Below are 18366 nucleotides of genomic sequence, written 5' to 3' on the forward strand. Positions count from 1 at the left end.
TTGCTCAAAGCGAGGGACCAGTTTGAATTCACCTAACAGGAAAAGGGAGCGTCGCGGAGCGAGGAGGTGCAGAAGAAAGAGGGCCAGGCTGGGGGTGGCAGCGAAAAGGAGCGGGGAATTTAAGGGGAAACGGAAGTTGAAGGAGGATAAGGGAGAACACGAACGTTTACCCTGCAGCCTCAATCTGGCCGGCATGTGATCTTTGTGCTCGCGCTCTTTCCCTTTGCTCCTTGCTCTTTGAATACTCCCAGGAAGGACGAGAGAGCCTGAAAGGGGTGTGAAAGGGAGCGCGAGAGGGTGGGAAAGCAAAACGACTGTGTTATCGCGCCGCTGTACGTGATCGGAGCCCTCCGCAGGCATTTTTCTACGGCAGTCGCCACTCCCACGGATAAGGCGGAACGAGAACGAAAAAGGGCTTTTCCGTTTCCGATCGCCCGTAGGAGGAATTTCCATGCCGTCACGGTTTCCCTCTGCCCGCGCGAAATATATTAAATAAGAGAAAAAAGAGCAGGGGCGAGTGGAGGGGCGAAAGGGCACGAAAACATTTCGAAGTGGTTCGTGGAATGGTTTACGACGGAAGATGCATGGATCGTGGGTGGATAACTCGTGTTCGGGGTAGGAACGAGTAGAGAAACGTGTCTGGGGGCGAATAAACATTCGGCCGATAAAATTGCGGCGAACATTGTTTCGTGAAAAAATACGCTCGCGTCGAACGGAATTTCCTTCGTTCGCGAAATATATTAAATGATACGGTACGAGAGATCAAAGGGGTCGTAAAGGGTGAGCGTAAAAATGCGGGGAGATTGCTTCCTAAAATATTTTACGACAGCCCTGCATGGAAGTCGGGTGAAAAATTACTCCCGTTTGGAGGAATCAGAAAATGGACCGTATTGCGTGCTCTTCTTCCCTTGACCTGAATTATTCTTCTTTTTTTTTTTTACTTTGGAAGGTCTTTTCTATTTCTTTGTCTCGAGGAAATTGTATATGTATGGTGGGTTAGAATATATTACGAGTTTACTCTCTTAAGACGCGGAAGAATTAAACCGAAAAAGGGGCTCTCATTTGAATTCAGGGAGGGCTGGTGAAAGAGCTGGACCAGCAGGGCTATATAGATGCATTCTGATGGAAACGGAAGAGAACATGGCCCCGGCTAGATACCCGTTCTTCCTTTTGCGTTAGGGTGCTCGTTGTCGTGCCTGCGGTGGGACAATTGCCAACGGTGGACGTGTTTCATTAACGTCGACGTAGCCGTCGCCAGCGGAACTCCGTCGACCACCTTCATTTGCGGCGCCTTTCCACTTACCTTCGTTAGAAAATAAGCGCCAAGAAATTAAATTATTCTCGGCGAAGGTATCGCGAGTGAATCATCGCCGGTTGCTGGGATGGAAAAATACTCCTTGGGAATGCTAACGCTGAATTTTTGTAAGCAATTTGGAAAATGTGCTGCCGAGAAATTGCGTAAAGTCGGGGAATTTCGAGGAAATATTTATGACAGGGATTTTTAAGTGAATCTACCTAGATTTCACTGAAAATTATCTTTTTCCTTCGCAGTACTTTAACTTCTTCTGTGAAAAATGTAATGAGGAACGATTAAATTACAAGTTTCTATTTTTATGAACAAACTGAATGTAACTACAAGCAGCTACTCTTGCGGTAATCATTTATTTCTAAATTCTATTTCGAAAGGAGTCTGTCTTGGACGAAACTTTCCACTCGAATGCTTCCAAATAAGCACGCATATATTGTGGTAATTTTCCCGCGCGAAATTTATCGCCCGTACTGCCGGGATTCTAGGAAAAGGAGGACACTACGCGGGAGAAACAAGGCAGGGTTATTCCCCAATGATAACATTCCCAGAGGTGAGTCGCGATAAATTCGCAGGTGAAAGTCAACATGTATCAGTATTCTCCGCGCTGCTGGATGGAACGTGCATCCGTGTTCTTGCGCGGAAATGAAGTTGTCGTATAATCCAATACCCTCGAAAACGAAGGCTTATTCAAAATAATTTTAATCCTCATTTCCCATTTGTTCTACTACGAAGGTAAATTTCAGTTATCCTCTTCTGGTAATTTTAGTATACAAGGCTCCTTCTTATTATAAGGTTTCAGATTTATAAAAAAGAATTTTCAGCTTTACGTTAATTATAATCACTTGAATTATACCTGTTTTTAAGAAGCGACATTAATTGTTCTCCATTATTTCCTCAGTACCAATTGTAAGTTACATTCTAAGGAAAATATTACCGTGTCGTTCAGACTTACGAACCAAGAAGGAAATAAAAAAGGATTCCTCTCTCTACTTTAATTATTATCATTGTAATTATCACTGCTTTTAAAAGGTGGCACTAATCGTTCTCCATTATTTTCTCAGTACCAATTGTAAGTTACATTCTAAGGAAAATATTCCCGTGTCTCTCAGACTTACGAAACAGGAACCCCCAACCGCAAGAGTAAAATAAATAAAGGGCCAAGCTATTTGCAGCCCCCGAAAAAGTTTTATTAATGCGCCTGGATAACGTTGAAGCTCGCGTTTAGCTGGAGATGACGAGTCCCCGACTTTCGTTTGACTTGGCGACCGCGCCGCTTATGTCCACAGATACCGGCGGTAATTTCCATCGAAATTTCAATCTCGTTTATCCGTAAAGTAACTTCCGTGAGCCCCCGTCCGTCGCAGTCATCCCTCACCATCCCCCCAGTTTTCCCGCCCACGCTGTTGCACCCCTGCAGGCGATCGTCGCGGGGCTGGCAGCACGTATCGAATTTTAATCAATCACCGATAGGGACAGCCAATTCCAAAGCCAATTAACATATTCATTCCGCGGGCCCTGCCACCCTTTTTCCACTGATTTCAGCGAAATTCAAATTGCAATATGGCGGGAGGACCATTACGGGCCAGCGTGAAGCCCGTACGGTCATTACGCAGCAGTCATTACCGAGCGCGTTCGTTCGCGATAATATTGCTCGAGTCTGCAGAATTAAAAAGAAAAAAGGGGGCGGAAAAAATGAGGGAATAGGGGGTTGATGTAACGTGGCCTTTATCGCGTGGGTCGTTGAGTAAACTACCCTGACAGGGTGAACTTTGTAATATTGTTAATAGAGTGGTAGTTTAAACGATTCGAGACAGAGATACTTCGATAGGTTCTTCGGGTCTCAGAATTGTACGATTCAATTATGAAATTGCAATATTTTTCTATTATTTGCTAAATGATAGAACCTGATAGCTAAAATATGTATAAACTAAAGTTTCAGAACTCAATTATAAAGCGCAATAACCGTGTTGCAAAAACTGGTAGCGATCGCCGCAGAAAGTTTGAGAACCGTCTGGTAATTATTCTTAACTTTCTAACGAGGCCGACCAGTGGAAAGCGGAACTGCCGATACGAGGATTTAATGCGTAAAAATAGGCAAGTACAAGTTGATATCATAAATGGAAATTCAATAGTATCGGCGCCAGAGCAGAGGTGAAGCGAAACAACGCTGTATCACTTGGCAGTGGTTAAGGGCCGTCTATGGTCAGACATAGTCGATCGACTGGAACGAAGCGCCCAGACTGTTATCGCGTCTTCCATCCGGCAGGCTTTGCAGCACGTTTGAAAAATCAACAAGGTCTCTGGAGCTGGAAGGGAATCCTGTTAGGCTCCCTTGTTTCATTCCAGCAAAAGGAATTAAGGAGGGAAAGTTATACCCTGGCAGATATTTCTGTCCTCTCCGCGTCGTCGTTGTGGAACCCTTTCCAGCAGGAAATTCAACGCGCGACAACGAGGAAAACTGGAAAATCTCTCCTGGACCTGCTCACTCGTGCAAATGCACAGGGCGTAAAAGAAATTGCGAATTTCTCTTCTTTTTGTTTAAATTAAATAGCTGCTTCATAAGGTCGTTAATTCTTATACAGGAAGGTTAATGGAGAACTGTCATACTCATTTTTGCTAGATTTTCATTAGATGTGGAAAGTTGAAAATTATGAAGTTTGAAATGAAAAATTTATACGTTCACAAATAGATAATATTAATTTAGAGTTATAGTAAAGCTATCAGGAAATTAGGGAAAAAGAATTTCTTAAAAAATACAAAACTTTTACCTTTAACCGCTGGCGCAGTTCCAAAATCCACGCGATACTATTCTTGTTTTTATCACCACCAGAAGTTACAGTTTTCATATAACCGTATAATATGAAAGAAGAGAAGATGAGAAGACTTAAGAAATAATAGTCTATTCGTCAAGGTATCGACCAAAATACCAGTTTTATTCTCTTTCATAAAAATACTTTCACTAAATGTCACTGTGACAGTGGAATGCATATTATTTCATGAAACACACGGGGACGTGTGTAAATTATCGTGAACACAGCAGGCTCGTTAAGTGTGCGCGCATTGATGCAGGATCGAGCTGGTATCGATGGATTACGGATTAGCGGCCCGAACGTGGACACCCTATTAGCAGATTACCGCGCGGCCTGGAAACAATTTTCTACGGCCACACTTCATCCTCCCTCCCTCCCTCCCCGTTCTCACCCTCTCAACCCCTCGTCCAGTTTTTTCCCGACAGACAGGACCTGGCTCGTTTTTTTTCTCTTCCCGCTCGTCTCTGTTCTCTTTTCGGGGGTCCATCAGAGCGCAGGCTTAATCGGCGAGTGATTCCATCCGGACGAGTGCTCTCACCCCCGAGGCGCGGACAGGAAAGGGTTGAATTTAGTTTCTTTCTGCCGGCGACGATTCGTTTCTCTCGATTTTCGAAATGTCGCCTGCGAACGCGGGGAAATCCATTACGCTGTAAACGAATAGTTACAACTCATCGCCGCGGCTCTCGTGTACAACTCGTCTCCTCGGTTGTTTGCCGTGAAATCGAAATTGCTGCCTCGAACGAAATTCACCGCGTGTCCCGTCCATTTTTCGCTTCAGAGGAGAAATCGTACGGGGCTTACTTTTTTGGTTCTTCTTTTATTTTTATTTTTATTTTTTTTTTTTTTTTTTTTTCACCTGTTGGTCGTCCCTTCTGTAGAGATACTCGAATTACCTGATTCTTAGTCAGCAGAATGGTGAAGCGTTTTAGAGGAGGATGAAGTGGGGACAAGCCTCCCGTTAGGAAGCTTCAGATTGCTATCGTAGACTAGTGTTGAATATTCTGATACTTCTCGAATAACTGCGAGCTGATTGAGTTCTAGGAGTTAAAGGAAAATCAAGTATGAAGTGAAATAGATAGTCCAATTTCAGGAGGTAATTAGAGATTCTATTTGATGGTTAAAGTAGCGCAGTAAATTCTCCCCTTCAAAGTTTCTGCTTTGAAGTTAGAGTAAAATACTTTTTCAAATTTTCTTCTATTTATTCTGTAAGTTTTATCGTGGAAACTTACATTTAATCCTTTTGAATTCAAATTTCACTCAAATGAATTCGAATCTTTTATACAATTATGTTATTTATAATTAAGCTTTTGTTACATTTCTGAAGGGCAGATTCTAGATACAAAGCCAACGAAAAAATTCGTGTGCAACATATGCTCCGAAACGCATAGTTTCTCAGTTATAGCGTATTTAATATTGCCCGAAACACTAACCTATTATTTTCCTGTACAATGTACTATCTTCCTTAAAGTCTTACCAGATCCAGAGAATATATTCCAACCCCATGAATATATGCCACACAGTCATAGATCTCAAAGATAGTATCACGCCATACGCAATATAAAATAGCTCATAACTAAGAAACTAAACGTTTCCAGACATCTGTGCACACGAACATTTTTCGTTTCCTTTATATCTAAAATCTACCCTCCAAAAATATCCCATATATTTAGAAACGCCCTGTATGCACCTACTAAAACCATAAAAAGATTAATAAAGCACTGGACCACACTCAGCCTCGATTCCCCCACATTATTACCTTCACGATTAAAAGACACTTAATTGCCTTCCCCTAACGTACACCGTCAAACATTAAAAGTCCCGCCTTATCAAACGATATTACCGCAGCTATAGGAGTGTTCCGTTCGCGCAAGATTAAGGACGTTAAAATTAAACAGTTCTTCATTAGCGGGCTCCTGGGTATACCGAATTCGGCCGCAAACAGATTAGGAGCGTGCTCCTTTCCAGCACGTTGCTCCTAGAAAGTAATTGCCTACACGGCGGCACGACGAGCCAGGAAATGGGACGCGCCGCGTAAGCTCGTTCCGGTTTTTCGGCTCCACAAGACGGGGCTCCCGCCACCACCTGCTCAGGTTACCTGCCGTCGACCTCCTAACCTCGTCGAGATAATGAAACTCGCCCCCGGAAGACGTTGCGCCCGATGGCTTTAATTCCATCAGTACACCGACTTGCCGGGGCAATTCCAATTTGCCCCTCTTTAAACGCCGCGCGCAATGAAACCATTCGAGCTGCCTTGAAAAACCCCACGTCGAAAAACAGCTCCGACAGTGGCTGATGCAAATTCGCACAAAATATCCGGCCACGGTCTCGCGCGGCACCGCTACACGACGGAGTTAGGTAAACGAAACAATATGCAAAGCGGAACGATGGTTGCATATTTTAACGGTTTCGGAATTGCTGGAATTAGGCGCTTCAGAGAAATGACGCGTGTTATACAATTCGATACGTTTCTGCGGCTGTGCGTTTATATTAAACTGAAAACATTTGAATTTTAATCTTCGCGGAAGGAAATATTTTTATTCGACGCAACTGGAAAGTTTGAATATACCCTTCTGGCCCGCGTAAATTTCAATTTAGAAGCTACTTTTTTCCGTGAAATATTATGAAGAGGGGAAATCATATGAATAGTTATATTTACTATGAATGATTTCTTTGCAGAGAGAGTGAATTTAAATATTCTGTACCTTCTTATCCATTTTTTAAAAAATAATGTTACCCAAAGTGGGTTTCGTTTCTTCTGTACAGTACAATTTAGAAGACCTTTTGAAATGGCTCAACTTATTTTAAGTGTAACTTGTAATTAGATACCAGTAGGTGGAACATGATTAATCCGATAAGAATTGTTCCGCAACAAAGTATCAACCATCCAGTGAGATTGTCGTGGAAACTTCTCCTTTGAAAATTACCACTGAAATGCAAATTATGCCTCAATATGGCGCGCAGATAGTCGTTTCAATTTTCCCGAGGACGATCGAAACTATCCAAAGCCTCGGGCGCTCGTGTGGCGAGTCGGTGTCTGTATTCGAATTACAATTTCGGCAAATTGAGTAAGTCTCGAGTTCGCCCTGGGAGGGTCGAGCGCACGAGGACATTTCCTGCATCGTCAGAATTACCGTCATCCCTGATGGCGACCTATCCACCGCGAAGAGGGATTGCAGCGTTGCCCGTTTAGAACGGATGGAACTGGCTTGAAAATACAGATTACACACGCCGCTGAAACAATATTAGGCAACACGGTGGAATTTACGTTCCCGCTGGTTCCCATGTTGGGTAATAAGATAAAGCTTCGACCCGTGAACCCGAGCGGCTCGTTCGCGAGCCATAATTTACAAATGCGTTCGAAATATCGGGGATACGGCGAAGTAAGAACAGAAAACACTTAATCGACATCCTATATTCATTAAGCCATTGGTATGCAATAATGGCTTTAAGCTACAATTGGATACACTCCAACTGGAATTATCCTATTTCTAGCTCGAGAAATGTAACGATCAATTTTTCAAGAATCCTAGCTTTCACAGGGACCACTGAATTTATAAATACTTTCCTCCTTTAACTCTCAACTCGTATGATATGGAATTCATAATTCCTCAGTGCTTTAATCTCCGTAAATTATGTAAAAGTATCGTCTCACTCCCAATACTGAAAGCTGAATTAATATAAGTACAATGACCTCCTTCGTAGCTAAGAATTATCGTCCCTCCGCGTCTGCTGGTGCCATCCATCCTCTAAACTATCGATGCAGGAACCCAGTCACCACGAACCTATCATCGCCTTTCTTATCTGCGTCACGAAGTAAAACAGTTATGACATGTCGAGTTTACCGCGACACGGATAATCGTAATAAACGAAGCCATAAATAACCAGTAAAATATACTATGGATCTCTCTACAATTACCACCCCTATCACCTCAGCTGGAGCAGTAGAGGGAGAGCGATCTATCTGAGCGGCAAGATATATGGTCTCCCTCCACAGTGATCCTCTCCCTCCTTCAAGCACGGATATCAATTTTATGTGTCGGTAGGACGATATCGGCCTGGACTAACCACCCCTCTACCCCTGGCCCTTGTTTATGGCTGTATTAATTATTCCTATCGCGTATACGCCGCGCCGTTGGCTTGTACTCTTGCACGATGCAGTTGCAGTTGTAATGCATCCGCGGTTGGCCGATATAACCCCATCTCCCTCCTACGCGTCACGATTTAAGGGGGCGCGTTCCATTTGCGTGCCGTTTACGACTCAGTGGGCCGTTTACAGTTGCCTACCATCTATACCCTTTACAGCGTTAAGTTCCCGTCAGTCACGCCGACGACTGCGTACGGAACTGATTCGATGAACGATTGATTCGCGTGCATTCAGCGTCTTAGCCTATGTGTCGGTGAAGACGTCTCTGGTAAAGTTATGGTACGTGTTGGTAATGATAGACGTTGCTTTGTGTTGACGAATGGTGAGTCGTGGAATTCGTGAGTGATAGTGGAAATCATGAGTAATATTTTGGTGAGATTGCAATTTTGGGAATTTGTTATCGAATACCCTACATAAGAAGATTTACTCAATTATAAATTGACGTGAATGAAAATTGAGCATGCACGTATTTCAATCCTGCACTGGTTACCACAGGGATCGATCATAGCAAATCCAGGATCACATAGAGCTAAAGTACTCGGGAACTATGAGGATTAAGTTGTCAACGTAGAGTATTCCAGGCTCAATAATGGAGGCTGCTGGATTCAGAAAGCTGAAATCGATGACATCGGAGTCATAAAACTTAATTTCCGTACTCATCGACTCTGACCTTCTTGATGATCCCCAACACTCGACTTCTCGGCCCCAAGAGTAGCTAGAATCTGCTCTCACGGCGGGAGTCGTTGATATTAGATCTCATGACCTCGGGTTCATCGGTATTGGCTTTCACGACCCCAGTCGCTCGATACTGGATCTTGTGACCCCCAGTTCGGGGTCGTCGTGCACGACGAAGTGCTGTCTAGAATCATCGATATTTTCCATTAATCAAATTGTTACCACTCACTCAATTAAATGAGACGATGTGGCAGTAATGTTTGTGGTTCTCGTGAAAGTGAATTTTTAGAGAAATTAGTTGAGAGTGTTTACATAGTAAAAAGGTAAAAGAAGAATTTTATTTTGCAAAATTTAAAAGTGAATTACTGTATTTTTGGGGACGAAGAAGAGCTGGATATCCCCAAAAAATGAAGTTCTCTCTGACACCTGACCCGAGGATGGTACTGCAGTTTTATCATCGATAGTTGGACGCGATACGCACTTTTATGTGAATAAAACGACACAAAATTCTCTCTTTGCTGGCTCCTCCTATCGGAGATGCAAAAGGTGCATCGTCGGATTTCATGGAAACGGCACGAATCCATTTAATGTATCAAGCAAGACGCCTGCAACACACAGTGCTACGGAATCGTTCGATCCACGAGAGAATTTTCACGAAAATGGACTTTCAACGAGCACTGTATCGTCTTTTACAACACGCTAGCGAATTCAACAGTCCCAACGTGATTGTGATGAGTTTCGAACGATGTTATGGTAATAGTGGAATAACGGTGCTTATTTACCTTTTATTACAAAGAGAAGTTCTCTTCTATGTTAAAGTAGATACTTAACGTTTAAACATATTTTAAATTTCCACAAAGTTCGAAGTAACAATACATTATAATTAGACGTCCCACAAAAAGCAAATAATCAACTCTACCTGTGACTAGAATATTCGCCACAAGTAAAGTATCCATTAAGCTCTCCCAAGCTGAAGATTAATATTTCAAGACTCATGGTTTAAAACAAAGCCAACTGATCCATAAATCACTAGATAAACTACCCTTCTCAAACCTCTTCAACGCAATCATCCTAACACTGCCAGCGAGCCAACCACACAACATCCCCAAAACACGATACGTCGCGTCCCTTATCCAAATCCCATTAAACCGACAATCCGAAAACCGCAAGCGCAAGATCAAAGTATATCAGGGGGTATATTCATGTATATCGTTACATCGTGCACGCTGCAAACACAGAATCCATGGTCGAGGGTTTTCATAGCAGGAAACGTCAGACAGATCAAATTGCGGGCCTGGTATTTTTGAGGTCGAATAACAGAATGGCCTGTTAGAAATTCTAATCCGACGGAAACGCAAACGAAACCGACCGACCCTCCTCCGATCATCACGAGCGTGTCTGCGTTTGCTCTTCGCATGCGAACGAGCTCGAATCACGTGCAGGACCCATGTATACGCGTGCACGGTTCGTTTAGGCCTGGCACCATCGTTGGAGGCTCGAGCCTCGACCACGACGTTCGTATTTCAGCCCGAGCCAGCGTATCCTTCGCGAGGCAGCGACCGAGACCCGTTTCGGATCGATCGAACGAACATGGAGGGACACAGGAGTTGGAGAGGAACGACGACCGCTGCTTCCGTCCAGATTTAACGCTGGCATTTACATTTAGAAGAGCTCCTCGCCGAGCTGTTGTTTACTAATCGGATCCGGAAAATGGTGCTCGGGAGCCGTGAGATTCGTTCTTAACGCTGTAAACACGTCCCGATGACCGCCCGATGCTCCGTTTGTGGCGGGGCTTAGCAAAACCACTTGGTCGACCGATAGATACCTTCTGATTGTCAAGAATATTTTATGTTGGCTTGGAGAATGTACGTTGGGAAGTTGATATGAGAGGGTAATTTGGGGTGGTTGTGGTCTATGGTGGATACTTATCCTTTGTGCTTCGTTTTCTCAGGGATACACATTTTTGGATCTCCCTCCTTTGGTAGTGTTTCATTTTCGACGAGACACTCGGTTCTAGTGCTGAGTTTGGAATCTTTGGTGTTTTATTCGCTTGGGGAGATGTGTTTTTGGGCGTCCTTCTACTTTTAGTATTTCCTTCCTTAGCATTTGGAAAAGGAGCTCTGGTTGTAGTGTCTTTGAGGTTTGGGTTGAAGTAGTTGAAGTTTTACCTAGCAAGGAGGTAGACTTATTGTATCAGCTAGAGTGTCATAATGGTTTTAGTGTTTTCGAGAAAAACTGTACCTCGTCTGTTATACAGTGGTAGATTTCTTTGATTATTCTTCTTAATTAAAGCGGAGAAATTACTGCAAGATACTTTTAGCCACCAGCAAAGAATATTGTCGAACTATTAGTGGCAGGTTTGAATTATCCATGTAGCGTTCAAGAGAAAGAACGTGTTTCCTCGCTAAAACGTTTACATGTTACTGGTCATATTAGCATTTAAGCTATTCTAGTCTTCTGAAACTGTAAAATTGGCAGATGATATGATTTAGCCAATAATATAGAAGTGCATGGGTGAAGAAATTCATTAACTATGCTGTACCGAAAGTACGTTTTATCAAATTACAACCAAAATCAATTATCTTAACAGTTAACTGACATTTAAAGAAGCTACTTCATTCATTACTAAATCTGCTATTCAATATTCTATTGACATTACTTAATATAACACACCAGCAGCTGATTGCTAAGATGACATGACAAGACTGAACCCTCAAGTATTTCCATACATACAATATTAACAAATAAAATTGAATATTCTTTATTTGGTTAAAGTTAGCTCAAACGTGTTCTTCAACAATGAAATAACAATCGATTTTCTCTTTCACAGCTTCTGGCGGGTAACAATAATCCATACACGGAGAAAGAGCAGCTCTTCGACCCGGCCATCGTGGCAACGAAAGTCCGTTTCATCCCTTACACGTCCCACATGCGCATGGTATGCATACGAGTGGAGCTTTATGGGTGTCCATGGACCGGTGAGTGAAATTTATAACCGTCCTTCCTTCTATCCTCGTATTTCACGATCCCGTACTTATTTCTGACAAAGTGTCCGCTGCTAAGTATTGAAAAGAACGACGCAGTAGTTTCCGTTTCGAGCACGTTTACCACCCTGTCGCTATTTCCCATCTCTTCGAAACGACGATATCCTCGTGGCCGAAGACGCCTTGACACGACGATAATCATTTCTTTCATCGTGCCACCATCCATTCCCATATTCCAAATATCTAAACAATGTGTATTCGGCTCGTAGGTTTCCTGCACTCAGTGAATTTCGAATGTCTTTTAGAATACATATTTTCACAGTATATAAATATTTATTTGTCTCTGGAAATTGACGATCACTTTACATATAAACTAATAATGATAGCTATAATAGTTTTAGAAAAAAGTGTCTGAAATATTCTCCACTTTATTATCATTTTATCCTATTTTTGTGTATCCAGTATAGCAAGTAGAACAGTCGGATAAAAAATCCTTCGTTTCGTGCGTATTTTCCATCATATTGGTTGCTTCGATTGAACTCGTAAGCGGTGCTCGACTCGTAGCGAAACTTTGCTCTTTCGAGGAACGTATTAACGCAGGTTTACGGATGTACGAACGATCGAAAGGAAGAATAGGTTTGTGTTTGCGTTAATCTGGCCCCGAAACGGTTCAGCGAGCCCGATCCTCGTTCAGCCTCATTCCGACCTAACCCTCGAATTCACGGTTATAAGTATCGATACACGGCGCATCGATGCTCCCTGGTAATTGCTTACGCGTTAAGAAATGTTTACACTGAGGATGTTTGTTTTCCATTATCGAATTACCCGTTTACACCATGCACTGCTGTACACGTTTATAGCGGACAAACGAGAATGGTTCGTTGGAACAGACGATTCACGTCCTGTTTCCTTAAATAGGTGTTCACGCGAAACGTAATGCCCCGATTTAAATAATATTCTTCGAGTAGATCAAGAATTCAGTAACATTCTGTCCACTATTATCTACTTCCTAAATTTAACATAAAAACGAAGTTTAATAAATACGGTAAAGTGAAATACTAAAAATAAAGTTACATAGCTTTATTGACTAATTATTTTACATAATCCAGCTTCTCGTATATTTCCATTTACGATGAACAAACTTCTACCCTGTAAAATATTTTGAATTTTCACTGGTATTAAAACATTTGAATGCTCCGTGGTTCTCGAAACGTCTCGTCAATTATCGAGAATATTCAAATGAAATCGAACACGGGTCGAATGTTTTTCGTTTTTCCATCTGTACACATAGCTCCGCTGAAATTTTCGCCTAACATTTCCGACGATACTCTTGTCAAAATTGCTTGAATCATCGGACGCACGATATTTTCATTTCGGCCGTGCGTGTGCTATAGTGAATAACAGCGGCGCGGTAACGACTTTGCGTATTCAATTCCAAGCTAGCCAGCGAGCAATTACTGTAACAAGAACGAAATATTTTCCATATGCTGGTCGGTGATTGTAGTCGGAATTACTGCAATTGCAGTGCGTGCGGCGCGCGACTGGCGCACGAACACAGGGGACAGTCGGTGCATATTTCTTGGCGCATTTTTTATCCCCTTCCCGAGTCGCGTACACGGCGAATAACACCATGATAAATAAGGAGACGGCGTTTTTATTGTGCCTCGAAATTTATCGTTTATACTGCTATCGGAAGCGAAAGCAATGGCAGAAAAATCGGCTCTGTTCTTTCCTCCGTCCAGCAGACCGTTCTCTTCTCCCTCGTTCGCCTGTCGCTCATGCAAACGATGAATTTAATACCATCGGACTTTTAATCTCTTCCTTCCATCCGGCTCGATTGAATTCAGTGCGTCATTCGACGGAGCATTAAAAATACGTCGGAATGAGCTCGGCTATTTTTCTCTCCTCCTCCGAAAACGCTGAGGCGCGTTCTACCAGCAACGCCTGCCAGTTCTTCCGACAATCCTTCCGTTATCGAATAAATCATTTCCTCGGTGTCCCTTGGGATGCAGAAAAGTGGTGGGCTTTTATTCGACATTATTGCGACGTTGATGAAGACGCATAGAGATTAAATTATGCATGAGAGATCCTTGAGGGTAGCTGTGTGCATAGTGTGAGCTTCAATTTGAAAATTAATGGACCAGAGAGGTGGGGTGAAGTAGTAGGTGAAATTTATGAGAATACTTAATTTTTGTAACTCTTAGAAGACTGATTTGATTAAATAAAAGCTGCGTGTTTTCCTAAGCCATTTTTTCTAAGTAGTCAATTTATCTTGTGGCTCTTGTGAGTATTTCAAGCGATTGGGATTTGTAAGTAGCGTGAGGGTTGCATGTACCTATATTTGGTTCATAGTATATACTAATTCAATATAAACATTGCCTTAAAGCGTCTCCAGAACCTGAAGTAAAAAACTCTCAAAATCATCAAAAATTTCCACCTTTAAAAATACCAGCAGCCACCCCTAAAAATATCCCAAACCTTCCCTCTTCCAAACATCAACACTATCCCAGCAAGTAATAAAAATCCACATCCCCACCGTCAATATTTCTCTAAATCCATAAAAAAGTTCCGCTTTTCGACCCCCTTCCCACTCTGCCAGAACTTCGCCAAACATCCACCTTTAAAACAAAACACCATCCCCTGTCTGAACTGGCAGCCGTCACCTAATAACAGTTAAGAGGTACTTGTCCCTGTGTGAGTTACAAACACGTCACTAGACTACAAGCAATCAAGACGTGGGTATGTCGGGATGTAAGAATTTCCAGTCGCGTTCCCTCCCGAGAACGTGCAGGTTTGCTCGCGCGACCAGCCAGCCCGCAATCTTATCACGTATCGTCGGGAATAAAATGTCCGTCCCATCGCCACGTACGGAGGCGATGATGCATAGTTCACGAGCGTTCCTACATGCACGTTACACAAGCCATGTGGTTGTTCCTGTTTCAGAGGGCGTGGTGTCATATTCCATGCCCCAAGGAGTCAAAAGGGGGTCGGAGGTTGACCTCACTGACAGAACGTACGACGGCCACGAGGAGGGAGGCAGGCTCTCGGGGGGACTCGGTCAACTTGTCGACGGGCAAAAGGGTCCTGACAACTTCAGATTCGACGTCAACGGGAACGGCAAAGGTAAGCTGCTTCGTGCTGAGGCGAGATTAGAGCCGCAGCTTGATCGTGCCTAGATTAGCGTGATAGAGCCGTCTTTGCTACATTGCGAGTTATCAGCTCGTTAACAGACTTCCATTATTTCAGTGTCTTCCAAGTTTTCCTTCTTTCTTGATCTACCTTTGGTAGTTATTTCGTTATTTATTTGTGTTCTATACACTTCTGCGATGTAGATAATTGGTAGGTTTTTATGTTTTGCTTTCTCCTCTTCTACCTAATTTTAGCTTCCTCCTCTTCTACCTCATTTCAGTTTGAAATTGCAGAGTATGGTTAGCGGTTTGATAAAAATTTCAAGAAGTATCGTATCCCGCCAATGACCCAGACGACACTCAATGCTTAAATCACTTCATAAATATTAAATAAGTAATATCAATTCTTATTTAGAATCCTGTCTCAAATACGTAGGAACTTATCACAAAAAGGGTGAAGTTATAAAATCGCTTAAAACATACAAACATTTACAAAAAAATACCAGCCTGAAAATCCCTGATTAAACACACCTTCAAACATTAATTTTCTCAGACAAGAAAATAATCTTTAACCATAAAGTAACTTCGTTATTTCAGTTAATAATTTCTGCTCTCCTCTCATATCAGGCAAATAAAGAAACCTGCTCAATATTTTCGCGAAGATTAATTCCACACGCGAACATGACAATAGGTCTCCAGAATCCATCCAAAAGCCCAGAGCACCGAAGCCTTAGATCCATTTGAACAGGAGCCAGAGAATCTATACCATCGACCAGTCGGTCAGCAGTGGTATTCTCAAAGCGAATACATCGGTCGCGCCTCCCAGAGCGGCGGAGTTTAAAACGAAAATAAAATCTTCGTTGCGCCAAGGCGTGTAGGCCAGTCGGAGATAAGAGAATTTCAGAAAGCCGTCGCCGTGGCTGGCAACTCGGACTTCTCTCTCTCCCCCGCCGATGCCTGAGGCAGACGCGTTCCGCGCACTCGAATCTGTTCCAATTTACATTTATATTGAACCGCGGGCAAGACTGCAAGCCACACTGCTGTTTACCGGCTCCCAGGATACATTTGTGTCTTTCCATTTACGCCAGTGGGACAGGGCGCACTCAGGGCCGCGTACTTCCAGCTTCTTAAACTTTTAAACCCGTCGAGACTGCGTGCAGCCTCTCGCGACTCTCTTTAAACCGAGGCGCACTCCGCTCGACGGGCTCTCTCGGTTCGAGGGCTCGCGTTACCGCGAGCAGACTCCATTTCGATTCCGTCCTGAGAGGCTCGCGAAAATATTTTAAATATAGCTTTTTGCACGGTCGAACAATGGCGAACAGAGGGACGACGTTTGAAACTGAAACTGTTGGGTATGGGTTCGGTTACTAGACTTAGATATCACCTTTATGCGAGGGTGAGTACTCGCGTACAGTCGCTGTTAATAATGCCTGCTAGGGTTACTGGATTGTTTTGAATGTTGGGGGAAGTGCGATGGATTTGGTAGTTGATACTGAAACATGAGAATCAGTGTTCTGGATTTAATACTGAGACTTCTGATGGCTGAGGGTTGATTATTTAGCGGGATTGGAAATTTCGTATAGAATTCATGTGTTCCAACACTTTTAGGCTTAAAAAAATAATGAAGTAGTACAGAAGTAGCACTGGGCTTGGAGGGATAATAAAAATGCAGTTCACTAAACATTTTTTTAACATTAATAATATCCTCACTAAAAAAATACGTATTACATATTTTCATCTACTCCACAGAGTACTCCCACTTACTAAGTTTCATAAAATCCAGAAATGATCCCTTCAAGTATTTCCCTTATGATTTTTTAATCGCCAAATTTTTCTTAACTCTAATATACTCAGCTCTCGCTTCATGACCATAAACTGACGTCGCTGGTGTGTTCACCCCGTCCAAATCGCCTAAAACGCCAGATCCTTTCCAAAGGGGGCGACCATCGATGCGCATCCCTCTTTACGAGCGTCATACACGCGGTCGTATAGTTTCAGGTCGGTTTAAGCGGGAAAATCATCAGACTGCCGAGAGTTCCGGGCACGATATACCTATGGGCGGTTATCTTACAGCCCCTTCTGAATGTTCGGAATTGATGGTAGATAGCGGCCGAAGGCGGCGGCGACGACAGGAAACTGGAAACTATTTACTCGAAGGACGATATTAAAGGGAGGGGTTTATATGAAAGCGGATAGATCAGAGCGATATAATGCCGCCACTGTGCGGCTCTTGAACATTGTTTGGGGAACGGAAGGGAGGCCGCGGCGCAGGAAAATCCGAAGGCAAAAGGGTGGCGTGCACAGGATGCTGGAATTGAAACGAAACGATTGAAACTCTTCTAAGTTTTAATAAGCTCTAAGGTTCTTAGGCGGTCCCTCGGTCGCTGCAGCAGACGATCCTCCCCTGTCTTTCTACAATGTCCAAATGGAACTAGCCTGTCCCGGCACGCTCGAGACCCCTCGTTTTTCTTTGCCCCCCCTTCCCTCGATTCTCTTCTCTCGTCCTTCTTGCTTCTTCCTCGAAGGATTCGTCGGGGACGAGAGATAAAAGCGCGCAGGATTTATAGCGTAAAGAACAGATCTCTGTAAGGTAGTGAAGCACCAGCACCGTGTATCAACCTCTCGCGATCTTATGAAACGGCATTAGGGACGGGGAAAAATTGAAACGTAAATAAAGGAACAACGAACTGAGAGAATTTATCGTGGATGTTCCTGGCCTGTCCTCGCTTTAAATGTTAGCTAATTCTTTTCTTTTGTGGGGAATTAAATGAGGCGGAGGGATTGTGAGAAAATCGAGTGAGGCTGTGGAAGGGTATATGAATGGAACGTGTAGGATATTGTACATGGATCAAATTTAGTGTGTTTTTGCAGAGCAAAATTTCTACAGAGCATAGTATAGAGCATTCATAGAGCATTCCTACAACCCTTAATTCTATAGAATTATTTCTAGTGCACTAACATTTACAGGAGGTCTTACTTCAATTGATTGGCGTTGGAACTATCGAAAATGTTATTTAATATAGGTAGTATCATAGATACTACACCAGTAATTTCACAGTAATATTTTCTGTAATTAATTACAGGCACTTCCCTTGGTATAAGATACAAAGAGTAGAAAAAGATATAAGAGAAATTATCGTGTCATAGTCCTCATCATTATCATCGTAATCATCGATGAACATTAGCAACCCCCAGAAAGAAACTACGATACCATCTCCGAAACATTTCGAACAGCACATCTCCAGACTTAACCGAACTTTTGAGAGTTCATCCAGGGAATGCACGTTGAGGTCTCGAATCCGCGCGTGCGGCCAAA

The 18366-nt window shown here is 43.0% G+C and overlaps 1 protein-coding gene across 1 annotated transcript in view; it reads left to right on the top strand.

Annotated features, from left to right (window-relative positions):
- Ddr (discoidin domain-containing receptor 2) overlaps window positions 1–18366 on the top strand; it is a 143926-nt gene that overhangs the window by 86069 nt on the left and 39491 nt on the right. The window contains exons 5-6 of the mRNA XM_076389685.1: window positions 11769–11916; window positions 14866–15045. Coding sequence (XP_076245800.1) covers window positions 11769–11916; window positions 14866–15045 — 328 coding nt within the window. The remainder of the gene's footprint in view (window positions 1–11768; window positions 11917–14865; window positions 15046–18366) is intronic.

The sequence above is a fragment of the Calliopsis andreniformis genome, chromosome 2, assembly GCF_051401765.1.
Source record: "Calliopsis andreniformis isolate RMS-2024a chromosome 2, iyCalAndr_principal, whole genome shotgun sequence".
NCBI lineage: Eukaryota > Metazoa > Arthropoda > Insecta > Hymenoptera > Andrenidae > Calliopsis > Calliopsis andreniformis.